The 23,904-nt window shown below is 52.2% G+C and overlaps 1 protein-coding gene across 5 annotated transcripts in view; it reads right to left on the bottom strand.

Moving 5' to 3' along the window:
- The window catches only part of Tenm2 (teneurin transmembrane protein 2), a 634,115-nt gene that overhangs the window by 314,675 nt on the left and 295,536 nt on the right, over window positions 1-23,904 (bottom strand). The window contains exon 6 of one of the 5 annotated variants that reach the window (XM_042670218.1): window positions 4,840-4,860. The exons of the other annotated variants lie outside the window; for them this stretch is intronic. Within the exon in view, the coding sequence (XP_042526152.1) occupies window positions 4,840-4,860 (21 nt within the window). The remainder of the gene's footprint in view (window positions 1-4,839; window positions 4,861-23,904) is intronic. 5 annotated transcript variants of the gene reach the window in all.

Below are 23,904 nucleotides of genomic sequence, written 5' to 3'. Positions count from 1 at the left end.
TCCTCCCTTCCCTTCCCTTCCCTTCCCCTTCCCCTTCCCCTTCCCCTTCCCCTTCCCCTTCCCCTTCCTTCCTTCCTTCCTTCCTTCCTTCCTTCCTTCCTTCCTTCCTTCCTTCCTTCCTTCCTTCTTTCCTCCCTCCCTTCCTCCCTCCTTCCTTCCCTCTCTCCCTTCCCGGCCTCTGTGGCCTGAAAGCCAGGCATTTCCATCTCCTGTACATCTCTAGATACTGCCTTAATTACCACGTGAAGGAGATCAGAACACAGTAGGGCTTTTCTATTACAATCTCAGATTCAGAGAGGTTAGGAGGGAGTTGCAAAGCCACAGAGCAAGGGAACGGAAAGCAGCCAGCGAGTGGCTGGCTCAGAGTCCCTTCCACCGGCCCTTTGCCAGTCTGCGGCGGGAGAGGGTGGTGAGACTGCTCTAGGAGTCACGCGGCACCGCCGTGGGCTGCTTATCTAGATTCCCGGGAGCCCAGGACACAGAGGCAGTGGCTGCCAGTGCAGGTGTCAGGGCCACAGTCCCAGTGATCAGGAAGCTTCGGGTCCAGCTCCTGCCGCCAAAGCCCGTCCTTGGGGGACGGGGTCGGGGGGAGGGGGACTGCCGGTTTCCCAGGTCACCCCTCAGCGCAGGGAGTGCTGGTCTTCGGGCCCAGTCCTGATCTGGGCACAGGAAGGCTGGCCTTCCTCTTGCTGGCTCACGCGGCGTCTGAGCCCGTGTCACACAGAAGCCGTTAGGCCCGGTCCTCTGCTCTTTGGGGCTAACTTTATAGCAGCAGCAGAGACAGAGGTTTGAAAACCAGCGAATAAGCAGGAAGGGGGTTCTGACGGAAGCCGGGATGGGGTTGGCAGAGAGGAATCTGTGCCAGCCACGCCCGCGTTCCCTCATTCACTCACTCAACGCGCATTTACTGAGCACCTACTGCACGCACGCACCAGGACCTGAACTGTACAGCACACACAAAATCTCGAGCCCAATGTGGTTTTGACCATGATGGGCAGGGACAGAATCCACCGAATAAATACAGTTAAAATTAAAAAGCACGCGCAGAGGAGGGCCTTGGGCTCGCGGCCCGCACGGCCTGCCCCACGGAGGGCTCGCAAGACAAGTGTGGCTTCTCCATGAAAAACACTCATCCGGTGTTTCCTGAGTACCTACGAAGGGCTTGATGTAGAACCAGAAGGCACGGCAGAAATGAGGGAGGGAAGGGCAGCCAGCTGCAGCCAAGGGAAGGAGATCAGAGGCAGAGGGAACGGGAGATGCCAGGCTGAGGTCCTGGGGAGGGGGGGATGCCCAGCAGATTGGCGGGGCACAGACAGAGGGGTGCAGTCAGCAGGACGTGGGCCGCAGAGGTGAGGGGAGCTGAGCTGGCTCTGCTCCGCGCGGGGACAGGACGGGGGCAGCAGGTGCGGTCGTGCAGGAAGGAGGCAGAGAGAGGGTGGTCCGGGGTGGGGCGGGGTGGGGCGGGGGTGGGTGGGTGCAGGGTTTGCTTGTGATTTCCTAGAGGGTAAGCACAGACCATGCACAAGGGAGGAAGGGCGGGCACGGGAGGAGGAGGCAGGCGGAGCCCGGCAGGCCGTGTGGAGCTGCTCCTAGAAATAAGCGAGGCCAGGGTGAGCGGGAGTCATGAAACAGCCCCGTGTCTGGGGCAGAAGGCCCCGGCTGGCGCTTGCTTTCTGGGTCCAGTGGCCAACAGTGGGGTGTAAACATAGTGGGTTTGGTGGTTTGTGTTTTGTTTTAAAAGCGAGGTTGAAAACGATGGCCTACTGTTTCCACAGCAGGCCGACAGAGCTGTCATGGCGGAGCCCGCGACCTCTTGGGTGCTGGGTGACACATGGGAATGAAGAAGAACATGGACGACCATCCTTCCAGCTCCCAAGGGGGCGCCCGCCGCCCCGCATCCCCACGCGCTCTCCCCAGCGCCCAGCTCCGTTACCTAGGCACCGTCTCTGCTGGGAGAAGGGCTCGGGGAGGACCCTTAGCTGAGGACTGTGACTGGAGTCATTTGGCTTCAAAGCCGAATCACTCGCAGCTAGTATGTCTTTAAATGAACACAACGAAGCGTCTTCCTGGTCTGGTCTGGGATTTCTCCCTGCTCCCAATGAGGCAGTGAGGCGGAAGGTGAACTCTCAATGATGACCACATCCTAATTCTTCCTACATGTGGCTCTGTGACCTCACAGCCCTTTCCTCTGCGAAGAGGGAGAAAGGCCCAGGTGGGTTTTCCCCAGGACAGCTTGGACCGTCCAGTCTGACCCATGCAGACTCGTAAGCAAGAGACCGCCCTGGCTGTGTTCACAGGGAAGCCATAGAGGAGGGGACAGTGCTGGCTTTGAAGGCCGAGGGAGAGAGGGAGGGGTGGAGGGAGGCGGCTCAGGTCAAGGAATTCACGCAGCCTCTGGAAGCTTCCAGAGTCAGGACAGGTAACCTCACCTAGATGCCCCAGACAAACATCATCCTGTTGAGTGGTCATGCAAGTTTCTTCAACTACTCCAGAAAACAGTATGGAGGTTCCTCATAAACTTAACCTAGAACTCCACCCTGTGTCTCACTCCTGGGCATCTATCCAATGGAAAACACAAGCAAGGTTTCAGTAAAGCCACCAGCACAACCGTGTTCATCGCAGCACTGCTCACCATAGCCAAGATATGAAATCCACTCAGATGCCTCTCAGTGGATGACTGGATTGAGATCGGTGTGGTATATACATACAATGGAATTTTACTCATCCATTAGAAAGACTGATAACTGTACCATTTGTAGGAGAATGGAAAGACTTGGGGAAAAATATTCTAAGTGAAGTAAGCCAGACCCAGAGGAACGAAGGTTGTATGGTTTCCTTCGTTTGTGGGAGCTTGGATGTGCCTGTAACTCTATAAATAAACACATAGGGCCGTGCGCAAGGGGTTACAAATGAATTAACTGCAGTATAATAGACTCTACGGAGAGCTTAAATAGTGTAATCATTTAGAAAGACTAGGACCCAGCTCAACAGAATCAACACCAGGAAATGGGTACCTGCAAGGGAGGAGGCAAGAGGAAAGAAGAAGACAAATGGGGGGAGAGAATGCAGTCAAGAATTCCTTGTGTAAACCACAAAATTGAGAAAAAGAAGGGAAGGGGTGAGTCAGGGTAGGAGGTGACACCAATCAAGGTGTGCTGTATTCATTTCATTGCTTTGTTGGATGGTACCTCCTTAAAGATAATTTTAAAAAGAGCAGAAATAGCTTCTTGCCTACTGCATATTTGAGGCTGGTTTAACACCTGGTTTAACAACTCCTTCCTTCCTTCCTTCCTTCCTTCCTTCTTCTCTCTCTCTTTCTCTTCTTTCTTTCTTTCTTTTTCTTTCTTTCTCTCTTTCTTTCTCTCTTCCTTTCTTTCTTTCTTTCTTTCTTTCTTTCTTTCTTTCTTTCTTTCTTTCTTTCTTTCTTTCTTTCTTTCTTTCTTTCTTTCTTTCTTTCTTTCTTTCTTTCTTTCTGTTTTGTTGGCTATGGGCTTGAACTCAGGGCCTGGGCGCTGTCTCTGAGCCTCTTTTGTGCCAAAGGTATAGTGCTCTACCACTTGAGCCACAGCGCCACTTCTGTTTTTTTGAGTAGTTAACTGGAGATAAGAATCTCATGGGGACTCTCCTGCCTGGGCTGGCTTTGAACCCTGATCCTCAGATCTCAGCCTTCTGAGTAGCTAGGAAGACAGGTAGGAGGCACCGGCGCCGTGCCCAACTGTTTTCTTGCACAAGTCCAGAGGTGGAGGTGGAGGTGAAGCTGGACGTGAATGCTTACAATGTCAACAGTTACCTTTATTCATCCACAAAGTTTTTAGTGGCTTTCAAAACACAACCAAACCACACAAAGGAAAAAAAAAATCTCTTTTCATCCTTTGTTTCTAAAGGTACACTGTGTTTTTACAAACCTGCTAAACGCTGACAGCTTATGATATTAACCGACTTCTCTCCGAATGGAAGCTGGGATTAGGTAGAACATCAAGCTAATGAATAACTGAAGGGCAAAAGATCTTAAGGCCGCTAAATCCTCTAATATTACGGTAAGTAGGATCAAAAGAGAGATGGGATGTAAGTTTTAAGTAATTAGGTAACTAGAACGCAGGATTTACTGCATTCTACAGGCCCAGCTCCTCACCGCGTGCCCTTCGCCTTGTAGATCCATGGCGGACTCACCCCAGCATAACCCACAGCCAGCTTCCCGTGGAAAGTGTACAGTGGGTCCTTCTTGGGACCACGCATAGTGCAGGCAGTAACAATGGCACGCACAGCTGCAAGGTATTACACGAACAGCTGTAAAGCAATACCTTCCTTCTGTGTCTGACACCAGGCATCGCCGGAGACGGGGTAGAGGCGCAGGAACTAGAATGTTCTCTCTGGTTTCATCGCAGGCCAGAGCATCTGGTGGGGGTATCCTTCACGGACCCGTGTTTCCCACTTCCTTTGGCATTAAAAATGCTACGCCTGGCCAGGTTTTACACCTCCTTGGTTTCCATAGTCTGCAGTTAAATGGTAAGGCAACGAAGTCTCCTACGTCCAGGTGGGTAATTAATAAGTAGCGCAGTAATGCGATTCCTCTGAAATACCAGATTAGCATCCGTGCCCAGGCTGGTGCAACGTGATTTCTTGGGAAACTGGTTTTGGGGACCTCTTTCTGTGATTATGAACGCAGACTCCCTGAGATGGAGAAGCTTCCTGAAGTCTGTGGGCTACACAGCCTCCAAGCTGACCTTTCTCCAACCCAAGGACGTTCGGAGCCAATTTCTCCAGCACTTCTGATACCAGGGCCAGGAAGTCTTTGCCTTGTTGGGCAGGGAGAAGGGAGAGGAAGGCCGCCCTGTACACCCCTTCCTGGTCTCTGCGATCCTGCCCCAACATGCCAGAACACTGCCCAGCTGTACAAAGAGGGGTCCAACTGCCACTGACTGAGAAATCCCATTGTATGAGAGCTGCCCAGAGCCTGGAAAGGTTTTCCTGTGTGTGTAATAGCATCAGTATGCCTGCCTGCCTGCCTACCTTCTTTTCCTTCCTCCCTTCCTTCCTTCCTTCCTTCTTTCCTTCCTTCCTTCCTTTCTTCCTTCCTTCCTGCCTCTATCCCTTTTCTTTTTCCCCTCCCTCCCTCCCCTCCCTGCCTCTCTCCCTCCTTCCCTCCCTCCCTTCTTTCTCCCTCCTTCCTTTCACTATCCCTTTTTCTTTTCCCTCCTCCTTCCCTTCTAGTAGCACAATCCTCAAACATCAGCTGAGACGGCGGCTGTTTACTGCCTGTCATTCTGCATTCATTCTCAGCTCATCAAACATTCGTTTCACCTTTCACCTCCTCCGAGTCCCACGCTCTCCCCTTCCAGCTGCTCCAGTGGTCTCCGCCCGCTCCTGAAGGTGGACCCTTAGGATATTCCCCCACATCCTGATGTTGTCCTCACTCCTTAATGCTCATCCCCGAAGAGCCGCCCTTCCTGTGCGGCCCTTGATCCTACATCGTCAGAATCAGGGCTACTGACCCGGGAAGAGAACTCGGGCTGGGAGGGATTCCACACTCATGGAGGCCAAAGCCATTTCACAGAATGCTTCCATTCCCAAAGGTGACATGTGTTTCATTAGGAATGGCGTTGCCAGTGATGAACTCTTTTCTCTTATAACTGTATCACCAGCATTTCCTCCATCTGTGTGTGTGTGTGTGAGAGAGAGACAGAGACAGAGAGACAGAGACAGAGAGACTGAGAGAGAGAGAGACCTGAGGCTTGAACTCAGGGCCTGGGCGCTATCCCCACGCTTTTTTTGCTCAAGGCTAGTGCTCTACCACTTAAGCCACAGTTCCACTTGTGGATTTTGGGTGGCTCATTCCAGATAAAGAGTCTCGTGGACTTTCCTGCCTGAGCTGGCTTTGAACCACAATCCTCAGATCTCCTGAGTAGCTAGGATGACGGGTGTGAGACACGGTGCTGGCTTCCATCCCTGTTTTATTTCTGTGTCACAGGGCTCCGTGCTTCAGGTGTTCATCCCTGGGTGGGGTGGACAGACCACAGTTTACGTGTGAACCTGAAAACACAGATGCCTTACGCCGCCGCCGCCGCCGGTCTTCCTTGCCCGCTTCTAGGTCTCCAGCCCTGTGCCTGGCACACATCCTGCCATCCAACACCCCCATCCCCAAACGCTGCCGACAAGTGGGAAGTAATCGGCCCTGGTGCAGATAAGGAGATTGGGTTCGGGAGGATTAGGCCGGAGGTGGAGATCACAGGGGTGTGTGTGATCTATGAAGCCAGAGGGAAAGCCCCACCACACCGTGGATCGAAAGAACAAGACCGTCTTTCACCGCAAGCTTCCCGGACGAGCCAGGAAGCCGGCTTATCTTTAATTCCTTCGAATCCTGATCTATATAAAATAGGACCTTAGCGCGGATACCTACGCCCGGGTGGTGGATAAAAGCATTCTGCTATCTGGTCTCTTCCCTTGCCTGGTCCTTGAACCCCATGGGTATCTTGTGCTGTGAGGAAACAGGCCGGGAGGACTGGGGTGGGGCCTTGCGTGGGACCGGGTCGTGATGGTGACCATAGTGATGGCAGGCAGCCACGGGGATCGCTGGGACTCGTCCACGGCCAGCCCTTCCATGGGTGGTGAAGGGACAGGACACGCACTTCATCAGCGGATGAACTTGGCCACCTCTCCTCTACCCCACACAGCTTCCCAGGGAGTGGAATGGTTCAGAAATTGACCTGAACAACAACGACAACCCAACAGACTTCTCTGAGCGGGACTTGGTGGTGTGAGTTGGCGTGCTCCAGGTAATGGCACCCTGTCCCTGTGGCCTGGGCAATATGCCTAAAATTGAATCCATGTGTGCATGCCTGAAAAGCATTTTAAAGAAGCACAGACTTGAAAAGATGATTTATCTAGGGGATCTTTTTTGCTGTTGTTGTTGTCGGTCATGGGGCTGAACTCTGGGCCTGGGCGCTGTCCCTCAGCTCTTCAGCTCAAGGAGAGCGCTCTACCACTTGAGCCACAGCGCCACTTCCAGCTTTTTCTGCTAATGTGGTGCTGAGGAATCGAACCCAGGGCCTCATGCATGCAAGGCAAGCACTCTACCACTGAGCCACCTTCCCAGCCCAGGGTGACTTTAATTTAAAAAAAAATAGTTGAGAGTGTGGAAAGGACAGGAGAGGAAAAGCTAGGGGATTTGTTACAAACACAAAACACTTCACTTCTGAAGCCAACTTGGAAGCAACTTCCGGTGTTTTAGCTAAAACGACACTGTCAAAATCGAACTCGGTGGGGAGGCGTCCGTGGGTGAAAGCTCTTCCTCACACGGAGAGCAGCCTAATCTACGCTGCTTCCCTTTCGTAGGTCCAGAAACTGAGGCTGCGCATCACACAGCTCAGCTTGTTACCGGCGCGCTCTGAAGGTCGCGCACGCCGGTTCCCTCGGCTCACGTCCGTCAAGCAGAACAGGAAGACATTCAATACGCAGGTAAAGCCCTGCGTGTCTTAAAACACCAATAAAACCTCCAAAGAGATGGATGGCATAAATCCTTTAAGCACGCCAGCTAAAATTAATACGCATTCAAGGCCCCAAGATTTCAGGGTAGGAAGGACAGGCCAAGAAAATTCATTCTGATAAGTCTCCTGGGTATTTCCCGCTACGTATTCCCAGGTCTGCTCACCTGACGGTTGATGGTTGACAACCACCCGCTCACGGCGGCAGGCAGAAGAAGCAAAGGATGGGAACGAGGTCCGCAGGCGCGTGGAGAGATGTTTAAAGCTGGGCCAACCTGGCGTCACGCAGATTTTAGGAACCACAAAGGACTTATCATTGGTCTTTTTTCTCCCAAATTCTGCATTCTAGACACCTGCTCCCTCCAAAGGGAAGTCCACCCCAACCCTCCGATGCTACTGCTGCACGTTCATTTTGATTCCTGAACCTCAAGCCAGGCCACGTGCTGTGTGTTTCATTTCTGGCAGTCAGTTTATTTATCAAGAGCCCCGCCAGAGCACAGCGGATGTCGGGAAGAAGAGAAGTCCCCGCTCCACCGCGCTGCTCCGGGTGTCCTACAGGTCCCCTACCCAAAGGCCACAATCTGGAAGGTATGTAAATACGCACCGGTAAAAAGCCTATGAGTGAAGGCGCGGTTAATTCCCACTGACACCGCCCCGCTGCTGCTGAGAACCTGGATGCGGGATTCAGCCCTCAGAGGAAAGTGTGGGAGCGACGGGCAGACACAGCAGCACACGGGAGCCCGTGGTGGCAGAGGAGATGAGCGTGAACTGGACAGGGCAGCAGCTTGCCGGGGAAGAGACAGCTTTCCACTCATCGCCAACCCCCCAGCGACGTGTAGTCCAGCCTTCGAGACAGACAGCCTGGGCTTCTACTACAAAGGACCCGGCCCTTTCCCTGCCCTCCTGGGCTAATGGAGGATGCGTCCAGGCCATGTTTTTGAGTGGCCTGCCAGAGCCCTGGACCCTGGCACGTGCCGTCAACCGCCGTCTGGCGTCCTACTCAAGCATCAGCATGCTGCCCAAGAACGGTATCACTCTCCAAACGACTCCTCCAGTTATGCTGTGTCACCTCCCATTTACTCCCAAGGCATGGGATTAGCAAAACGTTACACTGGCTCAATCTTTGTCCCTAGGAAATACTATCTTAATAGCACACACACACACACACACACACACACACACACACACACACACACACACACACACACACACACATACACAGTGCATCTTGGTGGAGCACTTCTGAAAATATCTCCTAAGTCACAACTCAACGTCGTGACCATCTACAGGCCAAGATGGAGTGGAAAGGATATTTTAAAGGATATTGTAATTCCACTCCTTAGCTCTGCGTCTGCTCAGGCCTGTTTGTGAATAAGATGGGCTGTCGTGGCCGGCGACAGGCGTCTCCGGCCATTCCCAGAGGAGCCGTCGGTTGTGCTCTGCCGTGAGGTCTTTTCTCCTCCCGCATTCTAGTTATTCTGATCGACTCCTGTCTGTCAGGGCACCGTTGGCAGGAAGCGTGCCTTCTTTGGCACACCACTCGCCAATCTGGCAATGGTGCAACCTGCATTGCTGTTTGTATTTTAGGAGAAAAACAGAAACACAATCTTCACACGGGGAGGGGCGGGTAGCAAACATGGCAGGGAATTTCATGCATTTCAACCATTCCTGGATGGAAGCAATATTGCCCTGAACAATACCAGCACTATGATGCTTTCTCTACAGTGCCACTGGATGCACACATACACACTGGTACCCGTCTGTCCACACCGGGTACAGACAGATACATACACATAACACAGCAGCAACACGAGCTCCCAGCCTGACTAACAAGACAAGACGTTTTCTTTTCTGCTCCCGGAGGCTGCAGCACATAACTCTTCAGCTATCACTTGCTTCCACGGAGAAGACATTCCAGTCCAAGTGGAGAATGACCTGAGCATTTAGTAAGGAAACTACGAGTATTGGCTCAAAGGAATATTCTATCATTTTAGGGTGTCTTGGTTGTTTGGTGCACCAGCCTCCTACTGGGCTGTTCTAATTTGCCCGGATCTGGATACGTGTTTTATTCCACATTAATTGGTCATGGATTTCTACGTCTAGTCGGTGCGCTCAAACTCTGAGTGAGATCACAGGGCAAAGTGTGGGGGGGAGCAGCTTCTACACAGAAAGAGAAACAAGGAACGGAAAAGACACAGCGGAGCTCGCACCTGAGGAGAAGAAGGCGTGGACGGGAACTGTGCAAAATGATGTAAGTTACATCGCTCCGTATTGAACAGACGCAGTTTCAGAGAGAAAACTTACTCCCTGTGTTGCCACAACAACGAGATCCAGTTTGTCTCCTTTCCATTTTCATTTTTTGCATTTCTGAAGTTGGGATTCATTTTATATCGTACGTTTAATTTCCCTCCCAAATCTTATTCGGAAACCTCTTACAACGGATGGATGCTATCCTAAAACCTATTCACGAAGCGCACAATAGAAAAATCTAGATGCTTGAGATGTGAGTTGGTCTTTCTTTGTTGCATTTATTCGTTTAATTGTCTGTTAATCCACTGATTTACTGGCTTGGAAATGGAAGCACGGTGTCATTGAGGGCTGAGATTTGGCTGACTAGAGTCTATCCATCTTCACCCTTTCCCAAGGTGGGGGCACGTTTAGCCCTTCTCATTGTTAATTTCTAGTGATCAAGACTCTGCTAGCAAAAAAAAAAAAAAAAAAAACCAACCAAACCAAAACAAAACACTATTTTATTTTTTTAGCTGATGCAATAAAGATTAAAAAATAACTATCATTGAATTTGTGCCACAGATAATTTTCAAATAAGGTATTGGAAAACAAAATTGCCCAATACTTGTTGGTAGCCGTGAAGGAATGCCCTACTGTTTGCTTTTGGAAATCAGGGTAAAGAAAGAGGGGGCAGGAACAGAGTGAAGTTAGGAGAGGAGGCAGCCAAGCCCAGAGACCTGAGCCCACATCACCCTGCGGTTCACAGCCACCCCGCTGAGAACAGCCGGCTGGCGTCTAAGGGGGTCGGAGGTAGAGCCGCCCAGCAGAACCTCTCAGCCAGACGTGATGCTCGACCCGTGCAAACCACCAGGAGTCCATCTCTCTGTCTCCGCGAGTCTCTTCCTGCCTGGCTGCCTCTCCCCTTCCTGCCTCTTGTTCTCTCTCATATTTTCAAGCACTTCTAAAAAGTCAGAGCCAATTTCTTAAGCAGAAGGGATGTGGAACTCTGGGCTGTCAACAGCCATGTTCTGTCAGGCGGGTGACGGACCAAGACACGGGCTGTCGTGGGAGAGAGGAGGCCGAGGAAGAGGCCCCGGGGTGCAGAATGAGATGGTGCTGTGCACAGTGCCCCTCTCCGCGCACGCTCCTTCCTCTCCTGCTGTGGGGACAGGACCAATTAACCAGCCCGGGACAGCTAGCAGCTCTTGGGGCTTTTTAAAAAGCGATTCCAAGTGCGATGGACGTGGGAGTTTAGTATCTATTCATATCCTACCGTGACTTCCCCGCCGTAGGGGGAGAGACAGCACATTCAGCGTCGGAAAGGGCTTCTACACATGGTGCGGACCACAGCAAATAAATTCTAATAAGGTAGATTATCCCCCCCCTCTTCAAAAATTACACTCAGGAAAGGAAGAAATGGATCCTGTAACAATGAACGAGGAAAGCGCTGGGGATATACTGGAATAGAGGCTCCAATAACAGAGGGCTGAGAGAAGGCCGCACTGGGAGAGCACGTAGGGGAGACTGGACGGCAAAGCAAGAGGGGAGGGGGTCAGGGGTCAGGGGTCAGGGGAGGGGGCACCGGCAGGGTCCTCAAGGGGAGGGGCGGGCTGAGGGGAAACGTGGCCGTGGGGCTTGAGGATAGATTGGTAACGGCGCTAGGTGCTCAGGGCTGGGTGCTAAGCACCAGCGCAAGACAGAACCTGGGTTTAGGAAGAGGAGCGAGAGGGGTCAGGTATGCTCACTGGGCAGAAGAGAAAGAACGTTCTGGAAGGCCTCCTGAGCAGGAACGGAAAATACAGGATTTGCAACGAAACCAGGCTTGTGCCTTCTTCATAGTTACAAGCCACACGTCAACTGGGCTTTCATTTTATGTATTAAAGAAAACAACAGCTGCAGCCTGGACGGTTTTAGTCACCGAAGGCACCTCTGTTCTGTGGTACTTCACAGGCAAAGCCTCACCCTGGGGGCACGGGGTTTGAACTCCAGGGCTAACACTTACACGGCAGGTGCTCTTCCCCTTGAGCCTTGCCTCTCAGCCATTCTGTTCTTGTTATTTTCTTTTCTTGCTTTGTGTCAGATCAGGCCCATGATTGCCACCCCTTCCCCTCCTCCTCCTCCCATGTATTCTTCCTATACCTCCAGGATTACGGAGATGCACTACCCATGCCCTGCTGTTTTATTGGGTGAGGTGGAATCTCACTAACTTTCTGCCTGGGCCAGACTTGCATTATGGAATTCCCCATCGCTGTCCCCCAGCAGGAATCGAGAATGACAGACAGGAGACATCACACCCGTCCGGAAGTACATTTCTGGTCTACTGCATGACAATGTGCGTTGGACAGGGAGGAGGCCTCTGGCCCGCATGGGCATTCAGGGACTGAGGTTCGTTCTCGGGGCTGCAGTCTCTGCGAAGTTCTGCCACACAGAGCCCTCCATTCCTTGTTCTGGCACGCAGAGGAACAGAGCAGAGAATCATGCAGGGTACGATTTGCTGTGTGTGTGTGTGTGCGTGTGTGTGAGTGGAAACGGTGCATGCCATTTCTGACGGGAGTCTGGTCAGCCACGCTCCAGGGGGCGAAGGGCCTGAGATGGCGGCCAGGAAAAAAAAAGAAAAAGGGAAAAGGGTTTGCTGGGGACAAGCAGACAGCACCTGGCGCCTCCCATGACCTTCTCAAAATAAGACGCATACGATTGGATAACACCACACAAGCATGCAATGCATCGCGTGTACATCTAGTACACACATGCCCTCTCTTCCTCTCCTCTCCCCGGACCCCCACCCACGGCAGCTGCTTCCCCACAGCAGGGCAGAATGCAGTTGAGTGAACTCTTTATCGGAGAGAGCCCATACCACATGGCCTTTTCCCTTCCCAGAGTGCGTCTTAAGCAGACCCTACCGATCGATCAGAATCGAGAGAGCTCAGCCGCAGGCTCCGCTTCCACGTCGATGAACCAGACTAGAGGAGGACGGCACGCACACTGGGCGGACACACAGTTGGGCCAGCAGCTCTGAGCACCGTTCCTTATCTCTTCACTTCGGTAAACCGTTGTAAACACGGTGAGTCTCACCTGACCCCAGGTGTCAGCTCTATGGTGGTAGGGATGGGGCGGGGGAGGGGGGGGCGGGGGAGGGGGGCTCTCTATTGACACACTTGCCAACCTTGGCAACGTGGCGGCGACCTGGAGTTTCTGAGTGAATCATGTCCTACACGTCATGCCGTTCCCGTTGGCAGAGCGTACAGACCAGCAGACAGAGGCGCGACTGACTGCCGGGAGGCTGCTCGACTTTCGCGCAGGTTAACACGACGCGCTTTGCATCCACACGTGAACTATCGATACGAGCAACAGCATCAACATGCTGGCAGCCACAGCACCGCTTGGGCGCCAAGAGGAACAGAAGCAAATACAGATGAGTCAGGTTCCATCTGGCCAGCCAAGAAAATGGGGGATACAGCGGGAAGGCCACCCGTGGAACGCCGAGACCCCAGTCGGAAGATGCGTCACTGGTTACCCAGCACGAGCTGCTGAGCCTTTTCTTTTTGGTATCAAACACCCTTTCCCAGATCTCCTCAGACAGGGGGGACACATCTGACAGTTTTCCTGTCTTCAAACATGCTGTGAGAAAGTTCCTTCACTGGAGCAAGCAGGCAGGGCTGGGGGGAGGCAATGAAAGCAAGATAAACTTCTAATTTGCCAAAACAGTCCCTGTGAGGGTCGGGGAGAAGGTAAACATGCTTACTTTTAGTCCGGTTTATTACGTTAGGTACACGAGTCATAGCAAAGAGAGGTCAGCTGGAAAACCCAGGAACTGTCATGAAAATAGCAAAATATACATAGAGAGAGGTAGCCAGAGCCTTGCTGACCGCAGCGCCAGAGGAGAGAAAAGCATAACAGGAATAATAGTAGTAGTAATAATAATAATAATAATGATAATAGCTGTAATTTCGCATCTCCACCAAGAATCAAGAACTGTGCCAAGTACTTGATTGGATCTATCGAGTCATCCGGTGAAACGGTAGAACAATCTATGACATTCTGGCTCTATCCATTCTGTTACAGAACCAGAGTTTAAGTCACCTGCCGCAGGTGCTAGCCCGGGGCACAAAGCCAGACTTTCTTTCACACGCTACATACATGTCAGGAATCTGTTTAACTCTCCCCTCCCCACACCGGCCTCCTCCTCGGGACAGGTGAAGAAACACAGGGCGAGAACAAGCAATTGTTTCCCCTGTGCTAATTTCACGCAGTCATGGGAGCTGAATATACAAATCGTGGGGATAATCCTAGCATTAAAGACTGGTCCCTTTCCAACCGGTTCAGCGTGTTTATCATCTCAGGTTCATACAGGTTTGACCACGTGACGAAAGAAAGCCAGCCTCACTGAACCAGGACGTTTGCAAGTCATGCCAGAGCCCTACATCCTGCGAGGATCCAGAAACATTAAAGAACCAGGAAACGAAATCCACGGCGTGTGGATTTCTCGATCTCGTGTGTACTTTGCTGTGACAGCTGCTGTTTAGTAAGTACCTCTGGTCACGTTGATAGTGCAGGCTGGTGGGATCATCTGGGCGTGAATACTTTCGCCTGGATAATTCTTGCTGTGTTGTTAGAAACAGAAATTGATTCCTATATTGTTCTCCTATATTGTGAATTGTGTGTGTGTGTGTGTGTTTGTTTTAATGATAGAGAAAACTGTGCCCAGTAGCTCACACCTGTAATCTCAGCCCCACGGGAGGCTGAGATCCGTGGACCACGGCTGGAAGCCAGCCCAGGTGTAAAAATCCATGGGACTCTGCTCTCCGATTAACTGGCAAAAAGTTGGAAGTGGAGCTGTGACTCAAGTGGTCGAGTTGTCAGCCTTGGATGGAAAAAGCCAATCAGGAGCGTGAGGCCGTGAGTTCAAATGGCCCGAGTCGATAAATAAACAAGAGACCGCCATGTGTGCTAGGGCCGGGTTCTCTCTCCTACTAGTGGTTCTCCGGACAGGGAGCTGATGAGGCGCGAGGTTGGCTCTACAATCCCTCTCTGAGTCCAGACCACCGCAACCCACGGCGGGTCCTTGGGCAGTGGCCAAGGCCTGGCTTTGCTTCCCGGCAAGACGGAGGGGGGTGGGGGGTCTCATCAAGCTGTTTGTCTGCCCCGGGAGAGAGGGGGGACTTCCAGGGGTGTGGCACCCCAAGCTCAGGGCTGCCACCCTCGGGGTGACGTCCCCGCTCACTTCCTTGAGCCCCGTGCCGTGTGATCCGACCCCCACACGCCCTCCCTCACCCCAGGGGCTCCCGTGCCGGCGGATGTCAGCTCCCCGCACCCAGAACCACTGCCGGCTGCCACTGAGGCATGCGGTGCCCCGTGGGAACGTGCGGGCTCTACCCCAGGGGCGTCTGGATTTAATTGGTTGTGGATCTTAAAAACATTTGGCCTAGTTCTTAGCATGCACGAACACTCCAGAGGGCCCTCCATGTCTTCCTTTCATCCTGGCCTCCACCGTCCCACTTCAGCTGGTGTGTGTGTGTGTGTGTGTGTGTGTGCGTGTGTGTGTGCGTGCACGTGTGCATGCGTGTGTCTGTGTGTGTGTTTATGCGCTGTATGCTAGTGATGAGCTCAAGCTTACTTTAGGGCCTAGGCTTTGCCCACGACCTTTTCTTCCACTCAAGGCTAGCTCTATCACTTGAGCCGCGGCTCCTGCCTTGATTTTCTGGTGGTTCATTGGAGATCAGAGTCTCACAGACTTTCTTGCCCGGGCTGGCTTTGAACTGCGATCCTCAGATCTCAGTCTCCTGAGTAGCGTTGGATGACAGGCGTGAGCCACCGGCGCCCGGCAGCATATCAGCTTTAAAAAAAAAAAAAAGACCTTTCCAGAAAGCTCTCCGTTCGGCATTCCGTCTGACGTTTCTACCAAGTTTTGTAAATGTCCCGAGTTAGTGTGCTCTCGTCTTATCCTATATGTTCAGAGACTAAAGAGCCTGTAGGAATTTCTCTCCGTTTCTACAGCCGACCACATCTGGGAAGAGGCCTGAAGAATCGAAGATGAACCCACAACCCGCAAACGCCATCCATGAACTTTTCTCCTTTTGCCCTCTGTGTATTTCTGCACGTGTAGAAGCCGGTGTGATTCCCCCCGTCCCCACATTAATTAAATACGTCCAGCCTGGGGACTCTCTTGCTTGTGTACTGGGAGAACGAATTCCTATCGCCTAGCCGGCTGGTGGAGGAGACAAGCGCTGGCCACGCCTGCCTCCCGCACTGAATAAACCGCCCAGCAGCTCCCAGACACAAGCCCGCCTTGCCGGTCAGCACAGGGGGTCTGCAGACAGAGGCTGCACAAGGTGTCAACCAGGATCAGCAATGCCACCCCCCCCCCGAACACAGCGGGGACTCGGGGTTCTTAGGGAGGTGTTCAGCCATGCTCCACCCAGCTCTGTCTTTGCCGTGGTGGGTACCGCTTGGCGTGGGCACGCTGCAGCCAGAGCTGCCTCCCGCCTGGGCGTGGGGCACCGGGGTGTCCATCCCTTCCAGCAGGCTGCGCGCTCTGAGGTCAGGGGCTGCCTGGGGTTTCCTTTCATGTGAAGTGTGCTCCTTTGCTTCGGATGTGAGCCGGGGCTTACCCTCTCCTGGCTTGATGATCCTCCTCCAGCCCCAAATCTCAGGGACATGGTGATGGCAGGGACAGCAACTGGGTGACGGTCAGGTGGGTGGTGGACACAGGGATCAGGGATCCTTCATGGCCAGTGGGGGGGGGAGGGAGGAGACACAGGCAGACACCCACTGAACACTCGTGATCCCTGCGCCTGAGAGTTTCCCTCTGAATCTTTCTCCCACCCACCAAGGTTGAGCTGAAAAATCTCAAAAAGAAAGCAAACACACACACAGAGGAGGGGATCCCGCTGGGCCTTTTGATGGAGCCTAAAGCAGACTTCAGATTCTCGACTGGAACCGGAGTCAGTGGAGTTCTTCTGTGCTTTGATTTTTTTTCTTTTTGGTTAAAGAGTTCACCTATTTCCCATCTGCGTCGTGAAGAACGCAGGCCGACCTTCTCCCCCAGCCTCTCTGCTGCATTCAGCACGCCCACAAACGTGGCTCTTAGACGCCCCTCCCCCGGGACACTGGACACCACCAGCTAACTTAAAGAAAGAAAAAAAGAGATCTTAAGTTTCAGAGGATTTATACTTTATAAGGTGCTTTATTCGGTCTTTAAACAAATATTTCTGGAAACTCTTTGGTGTCCTTCCCATTGCTCATTGGTGGACAGTGAGTGGAACAGAGAGAAAAGAAACAGCGGCTGGACAAGATACGGAGGGCAAAGCAATGGAGGGGGGGAGGGGGAGGGGGAAGGGAGGATGCTGGGAGGGGGGTGGGAACGACTTTCTGTCTATCTTGTCTTGCCTTTTTCACTTGGTGTATTTTGGGGGGGCCACAGTTGACAGCGTGTAATGCTTGAGACGAGATGGGGGGTTGGAGGGGCATGAAGGATAAGCACGTGGGGCCTTTGCGCTATGGAAGGATTCCGCCGTCAAAGAACAGCCCATCGCTTCACCCTAGGAAATAGAGTCCTCTCCCTTTTGAAGGAGTTCTCCGGATCGCTCCATCGTTTCTCTATTTCTTTTTATTAGAAACAAACATTCAACGAGTCCTTTCGTGCAGAGAAAATGATGGAGAGCTGTCTTGTTTGGAACAACAAGGAAAAGTCCAACTCCTGATGCTACAGGAGGGGTAGGTTAAGCATCCATGAACTATGGGCATAAGATGAGGTAGATGCCCCCCCCCAAATAAACAAAGTTGGCCAGCAGAGAGATTTCTCCACAGTCTTGCTTTCTGTGTGGCCCTACTCACAACTGTTAAGTTATGGAATCATCGTAGGTGGCCGTGAAGAGCAACGCCTCTCATCTCTATAATTCTGATAGCTTCCCGATGTTATAGCCACAGAGAACCCCGTACGCTGAAAAACTTCCAAAAATATATTTACTCTCTCGTTTTATACACACACACACACACACACACACACACAGCCTCACACGATCTTAAGTTATTTAATGCTTAGGTGGAGATTTTTTTTTAAAAGGCACCGGAAAGCTCAGGTTGAGCTTTTAATATTACCAGAGATGTACAAAATCATCACTCTGGAAAACTCCGCTCTGAGATTGAATGTAGATAAAGACAGGGCTTTTCAACACCATGAAAAGCAATAAAGCTTTAGAGAAGTTCTGAGCCCTTCGGGGAACAGCAGTGTCAGAATCAAGCGTGTATAAATATTGTACAAGAACACACAGGCCGTGTCTCCATGACTCACAGGCACAGCCCAAGTGGAATGTCAACACAGTTTGGTGGTTGCTTTACTCCCTGCTTGTACAAACCAAAGGGCAAAAGAACAGGCTGTGTGTAGAACGGCGATGAACGTTTTTACTCCACAGCCGGACACTAAAATCCCCTCCTGCATCCAGTGCGGTTACACAGCCCGGTCTCCGTGAATGTCTGCGGTTAGCTCCTCTAGAACAACTTGTGCGCACCCGGAGATGATGAGCTGGGACCCAGTTCTGGAGAGGGTGAGAGGGTGAAGAAATGACTTCATCTACTGAGCTCCATGGAAAGTCAACACAGTAGAAAGCAAGGTGGAGGAATGGCAGCGTGCGTGGACGCGTCACGCAGGCGCAGACACACAGCTGAGACACCGCCAGCTCCGACTTTCGGGAGAGTGACGTGATTTCCTAAGACAGCGGTCCGTGGCGAGGTGCGTGTGCAAGCCGGCAGTCGGGGCAGAGGGGTCACCGGCATGGGCGAGCAGGGCTCCGCCACAAGTCCAAGTTCCGTCTGGGCCACACAGGGAGACCTGGTCTCAAGAATTCAAGGGCCTTGTGGGCATGCTCAGGCCTTAGGTTTAATCCTGGCATTGTGAGGGGGGGGGTGGTGTTAGTGTATGTGTGAGTATTGTGTGTGTGTGTGTGTGTTCTGGGCATAGGAATCAGTTATTAGAGTCTTTACTGTTCACAGAGCAAATGTCAAAGTTCAGAGGCGGGATTTTTAGTAACAGATGCTCAAAGGCCATCGTTCTCACTTTGGCCACGGCACGCCTTGTTCCATCCCCTCGCCCACACAGCCAAGATTTCCTAACTCGGGGTATTCGGTGGGGCCACGTTTTTGGCCATGGAGTGGAGCAAATCCGGCTTCCCAGACATTCTGATGTTTTTCACCTCCTGAGTGCCACACATACAAAATGCCAGCCACCCTGCCCCCGTGGCTCACCACTCAAACCACGAGTCCGACCACACCACCCCGCATTACCCATGCAGCCCCCGGGGCTCACCACCCAAACCACGAGTCCCACCACACCACCCCACATTACCCATGCAGCCCACGGGGCTCACCACCCAAACCACGAGTCCTACCACACCACCCCGCATTACCCACGCAGCCCCCGGGGCTCATGGCGGCCGGGCGGGACATCCAGTCTCGCCCTCTCCTGGGTAGCGACCCTGTGATTCGGACCCCAGGCTGTCTGACTGCGAAGCTGGCCTGCACCCTGCCAACCCAGCCAGGCAGCCCGACGGGAGGCGGGGGGAACTCGTGTCGGCCCACTTCCCGGCACGGGTACACACGCAACACTGCTGCCCATGTGCCACGAGCCCGGAGGTCATTTGGGCAGCCTCTCAGCCGCTCACCACTGCATATAAGCAATCCACCTTTGTGAGGAGAATGAAGGAGAAGCCCCTGACTGGAGCGAGGGATTTCCTAGTTGGTGGAATGCAAGGTCCGAACAAACACAGAGGCGCAAACCAGGTGAGCTTCTGAGCTGGGCACGCGCAAAGTCAGCGTGTGCAGAAACGTGAGCCCGGGGTAGCCTGCAACAACAACAACAACAACAACAACAACAACAACAACAACAACAAATTGCCATGACGGCCGGCTTGTGTCTTCAGCTTTCGGGGCTGGCTGGGCTGAATCACCTGCATGGTAATTGCAAACGAACCTTCCTCGGTTACAGCCCAGACAGGCAGATTCAGACTCTCCAGGGTGATGATGCAGAAACCACAGAACTCCAGGAGACATCCGGCCACAGCCGGACCTGGGAGCTGACGTGCTAAGTTAGAGAGAAGAGGGGCGGCTGTGGAGGACCCATTCTTGGGACTGTTCCGTATTTACGGACCCACTATTATTTACCGAGCACTGTTCTAGACTCCGAGCACGAGCACAGAGTTTACAAACCTCATGAATGGAGCCCAGGAATCCACAGGTGGACACGCACCTAAGTTGTTCCACGTTAGGGCATCTCATGGTGGCCACCAGGCCCGAGGGCAGACAGCAACCAGCCAGTGGCCCAGGGACAAAGGGTGGACAGGAAGGAGGCTTTTTGTCCCCCAAGTGGCACCAATCAATATGGTGGTCACTTTGCCCAGCGGTTGGTTTTAGAAGTCAGCTCCACAGATGCTCGGAGGAAGGTCCATGCTACGTCACAGACACACAGCAAGACAGGTAGCGTGAGGACAACCGTTCTGTCCCCAGCACCAGTGTGTTTTTCCAGCCTGAAGAACAACTCCCACTGAAGGCAAACTGGGAGGAGATGAAAATAGCCCAGATGCCCTACAATAGATGAGTGGATCCAAAAAAGAAAAAAAAAGCAGTGCCCACACATAATGGAATTTTACACAGCCCTGAGAAAGAGAATCATGTCATTTTCAGGATCTAGGATGGATCTAGGACGCATCACGTTAAGTGAAGGAAGCCAAGCTCAGAGACACAAGCAGCACAACGTGTTTCCTCTCAGACGCAGAAGCTAGCTCTAAAATACACCGGGACGTGATAAATTATACAGGGCTCTGGGCATTCACACCTAGCGAGACCAAAGGAAGAGACTCTTAGGGGAGAACGCAGATGCCGGACAACGAGGAAGGCGGGATCAGAGGAGACATCAGATGGTGAAGCCTGGCTGGAGGGCAGCCCTGTGACCACCCTGGAGCACCGAGCAGAGAGCCCTCCCCAGGGCCATCCAGAGACTCGACCAGCTGCCCTGCACAAGGCCCCTGCCCCACAGCTGAGTCTAAATACCCATTAAAAGCAGAGGCGTGGCCGGGCACCGGTGGCTCACGCCTGTCATCCCAGCCACTCGGGAGGCTGAGATCTGAGGATCGTGGTTCAAAGCCAGCCCGGGCATGAAAGTCCGTGAGACCCTTATCTCCAATAAACCACCAGAAAACCAGAAGTGGCGCTGTGGCTCAAGTGGTAGAGCGCTCGCCTTGAGCTGAAGAGCTGAGGGACGGTGCCCAAGCCTGGAGTTCAAGCCCCACAACCGACAAAAAAAAAAAATGTGTACGCAGCGCGTGGCTGAATGACTGAATTCTCTGCTCTGAGAAGACACGCGGGTCTGTCATCATCCTGTGTCCACAGGCAGGGAGCAATGTCGGAAGCACCGAGAACACGGGCAGCGTCCAGCAAGCGGTTTAACGGGGCAGATCTCCCAATCAGGTTGTCCGTGTTCCTCACGCATGCACCTCCGTTCTGTTCAGAGGAAGGAAAACCGTCTGGCATGCTTCCTCACTAAGGCTGCGCCAGCCTGTCTTTAAAGGTCACCAACGACCGCAAAGTATCCAATTGATCCTTCTTCCCCTCAGACAGCGGTAGAGATACCTCCCTGGCGGCCTTACCCTCTCCCATGTTCCCTTCCTCCCGGGTCTGCTGAAAATCGCTTTGCCCAGACACCCACGGGAAGGCCTGCGGCTCCAGGGGAACCACCCCACCTCCACCTGCCCACAGGTGAGCCGCCGTTTCCAAAACAAGGTGGGGAGAACAGGTTTGGGGACAATGAAGTGAAAATCACCCCATTCTTCCATGAACTGATCTGTTTTGTAACAAGATAAACAAAAAGACGTGGAGAAAGGAATTAATCCAGTTTTTTTTTTTCTCTCTCTCTCTGGTGCACTGAGGTCCTGTACCTCAGTGTACCCCTCTGCAGTCATCCAGGGTGTCTCCCCAAACCTGTCTCGGGCCTTGCTTCTCTCCAGGCTCAGCTACTGCCCAACAGATCATGCCGCACCAGGAAACAGCCAAGACTCCCACGTGCCCCTTGGTGATCATGGAAGGAAGGGTGGGGGAAATGTCCTGTCAGCATTTTGTGTAAACTTATGACCACATTTAATCACCCGGAGTGTACCTTCACTGACGAGCAGATGTGTCATTAACCATTTCTGAAACAGTGGAATGAAATCACCCAGCATGAGAATGCTGTAGAGTAAGTCAATACTAACAGATGGTGTTTATTTTGTCACTGCCTGTGTTAAAAAAATTACCACCTCATCCCATCAAATCCATTTCTTTAAGGTGGAAGCTTTATGTAAAAATCTGCTACAGAAAATGCAATATTTTATCAGCTGTCATTGACTTCCTTAAAATACGAGCACTTGTTTTCATGGTTTTCGCTTTTCCAGGACGCGGTGCAGTACGCGGGAGATGGGTGGAATAAATCTGACAGGCTGGTGGAGGCAGTCCGCAGCTCCTGTCTTGCAGCATGCAATCTGTTTTGTTTCCCAAACAAAGTTGGGACATGAGTTGGTTGCAGCAGGAGTGTTCTGAGACAGGAAGACAGAAATTCCTCGATTCGACCACCGCACCCTCCCCCCCCCCCCCGACCTGCAAGGTGGCACACGCCGAGAACCCTGGAGTCGGGGATGGTTTCATTCTATGATTATGAGCCCTTCTTGTTGGAATCATGTGCAGATTTAAAACACACACACACACACACACACACACACCCCACAAAACTATGCCATAGAAGAGACATAGGAGAGACGTTTGTCGTATAGGGAACGAGACTACCATGAAGCAGGAAGCCAACTCTGAGGCCCACACCGGAATGGAAGGAGAAGGAATCTTGAGGCTGATCGCTCTACAGCAAATCAGAGCTCTGCTCAGGCTGCCCAGCCTGCTGCAGCTCCAATTCCTCACCACTCAGAGAAAGTGCACAACCCCCAGCGCACCAGCCTAAGCTCCACAGAGCCTCCCAAAGCGCGGGCACGCAGCAGGCATCCTGCAAAGGTGACAGATATCGCTTTATGTTTTATTCTATATTATTGTAGAGAAAGTCTCGGCACCTCTCCTCTACCCCCCCCCCCCCACACACACACTCCATGCTCATAGTGATTCTTGCTAAATGCTAAGACTGTGGACAATTTTCCAGTGCTGTTTTTACTTTCTTGGCTTCTTTGTTTATTTTAATGTTTTCTCACACATACAAAGAATGTTCCAATAGGAAGAAAAGAAGAGAGGCGGGGGGGGGGGGGACGGAAAGGAAAAAAAGCAAAACTCCCACTTGCTTTTCAGCTACTCCCTTCTGCTACTGTAAATAGTGTATAATCGTCTGACTTAAATAATTTCTTTTTAATTTTAAGCTCAGAGTATCTGATCATTTAGAAGTCTTTAAAATACCTGAAGTGAAACTTCTGTGACTCTTGATGAGAAAGCGGACCCAGTGAGCGAGTAAAAGTGCACATGAGTCGTGTGGGGACCCAAACAAAGTTCCATTACAAGGCGTGTGGGGAATTGTTCACTCCCTTTTCCCCCAGTATATTCTTTTCCGTCACAATACAATGGCCTCCCATGACGTTTGGCCTGTGCATAACGTTAGACGCTGTCCTGACAATTATACGTGTGAGCTCCCCAGGCAAGGACATCCAATGGGACGTGGACGCCGTTTTGCTTTAAACTGACGGAAACGCATGGTTTCTTGGTGGCTGTAGGTAAAACCTCGGTGAACCGTCACAGGCCGTCAGGCGACCTACCACGTCAGAAAGGCTGATCCTCAGATGGTGAACAAACTAACGCAGAGGCGTTCACCCCATCCTCTGCTCTGAGAGGCAGTAAGAACGCTTGGCACTGTGTTTTTCTGATTTCGAGAACAGATTTTCCAAGCAGGGAGGAGTCTGGCGATTGTTTTGGATGACAGTGGTTTCTCCCATGTGTGGGGGGTTTCAGCCTGTCACTGGTGCAGGAAAATCAAGGCTCTTCATCTGAGGGGATGCTCATCTCTTGAGACACCATAGTTTTTAGTCTCTAAGTCACCTATGGCTCTAACGGCTCCGAGCATCTCAGCCGAGCTCAAAGGCTGCACTCATTCTGGCGTATTTTTTTAAATCATTTTTAAAATTCATAACTGGTTAACTTGACCACTCAAGAAAATTCCAGGACACTTCTCTGAACATCACCTGTG

The sequence above is a fragment of the Dipodomys spectabilis genome, unplaced genomic scaffold (assembly GCF_019054845.1).
Source record: "Dipodomys spectabilis isolate Male_0828 unplaced genomic scaffold, ASM1905484v1 ptg000528l, whole genome shotgun sequence".
Taxonomy (NCBI): Eukaryota; Metazoa; Chordata; class Mammalia; order Rodentia; family Heteromyidae; genus Dipodomys; species Dipodomys spectabilis.
This window is presented reverse-complemented; position numbering and strand designations above follow the sequence as displayed.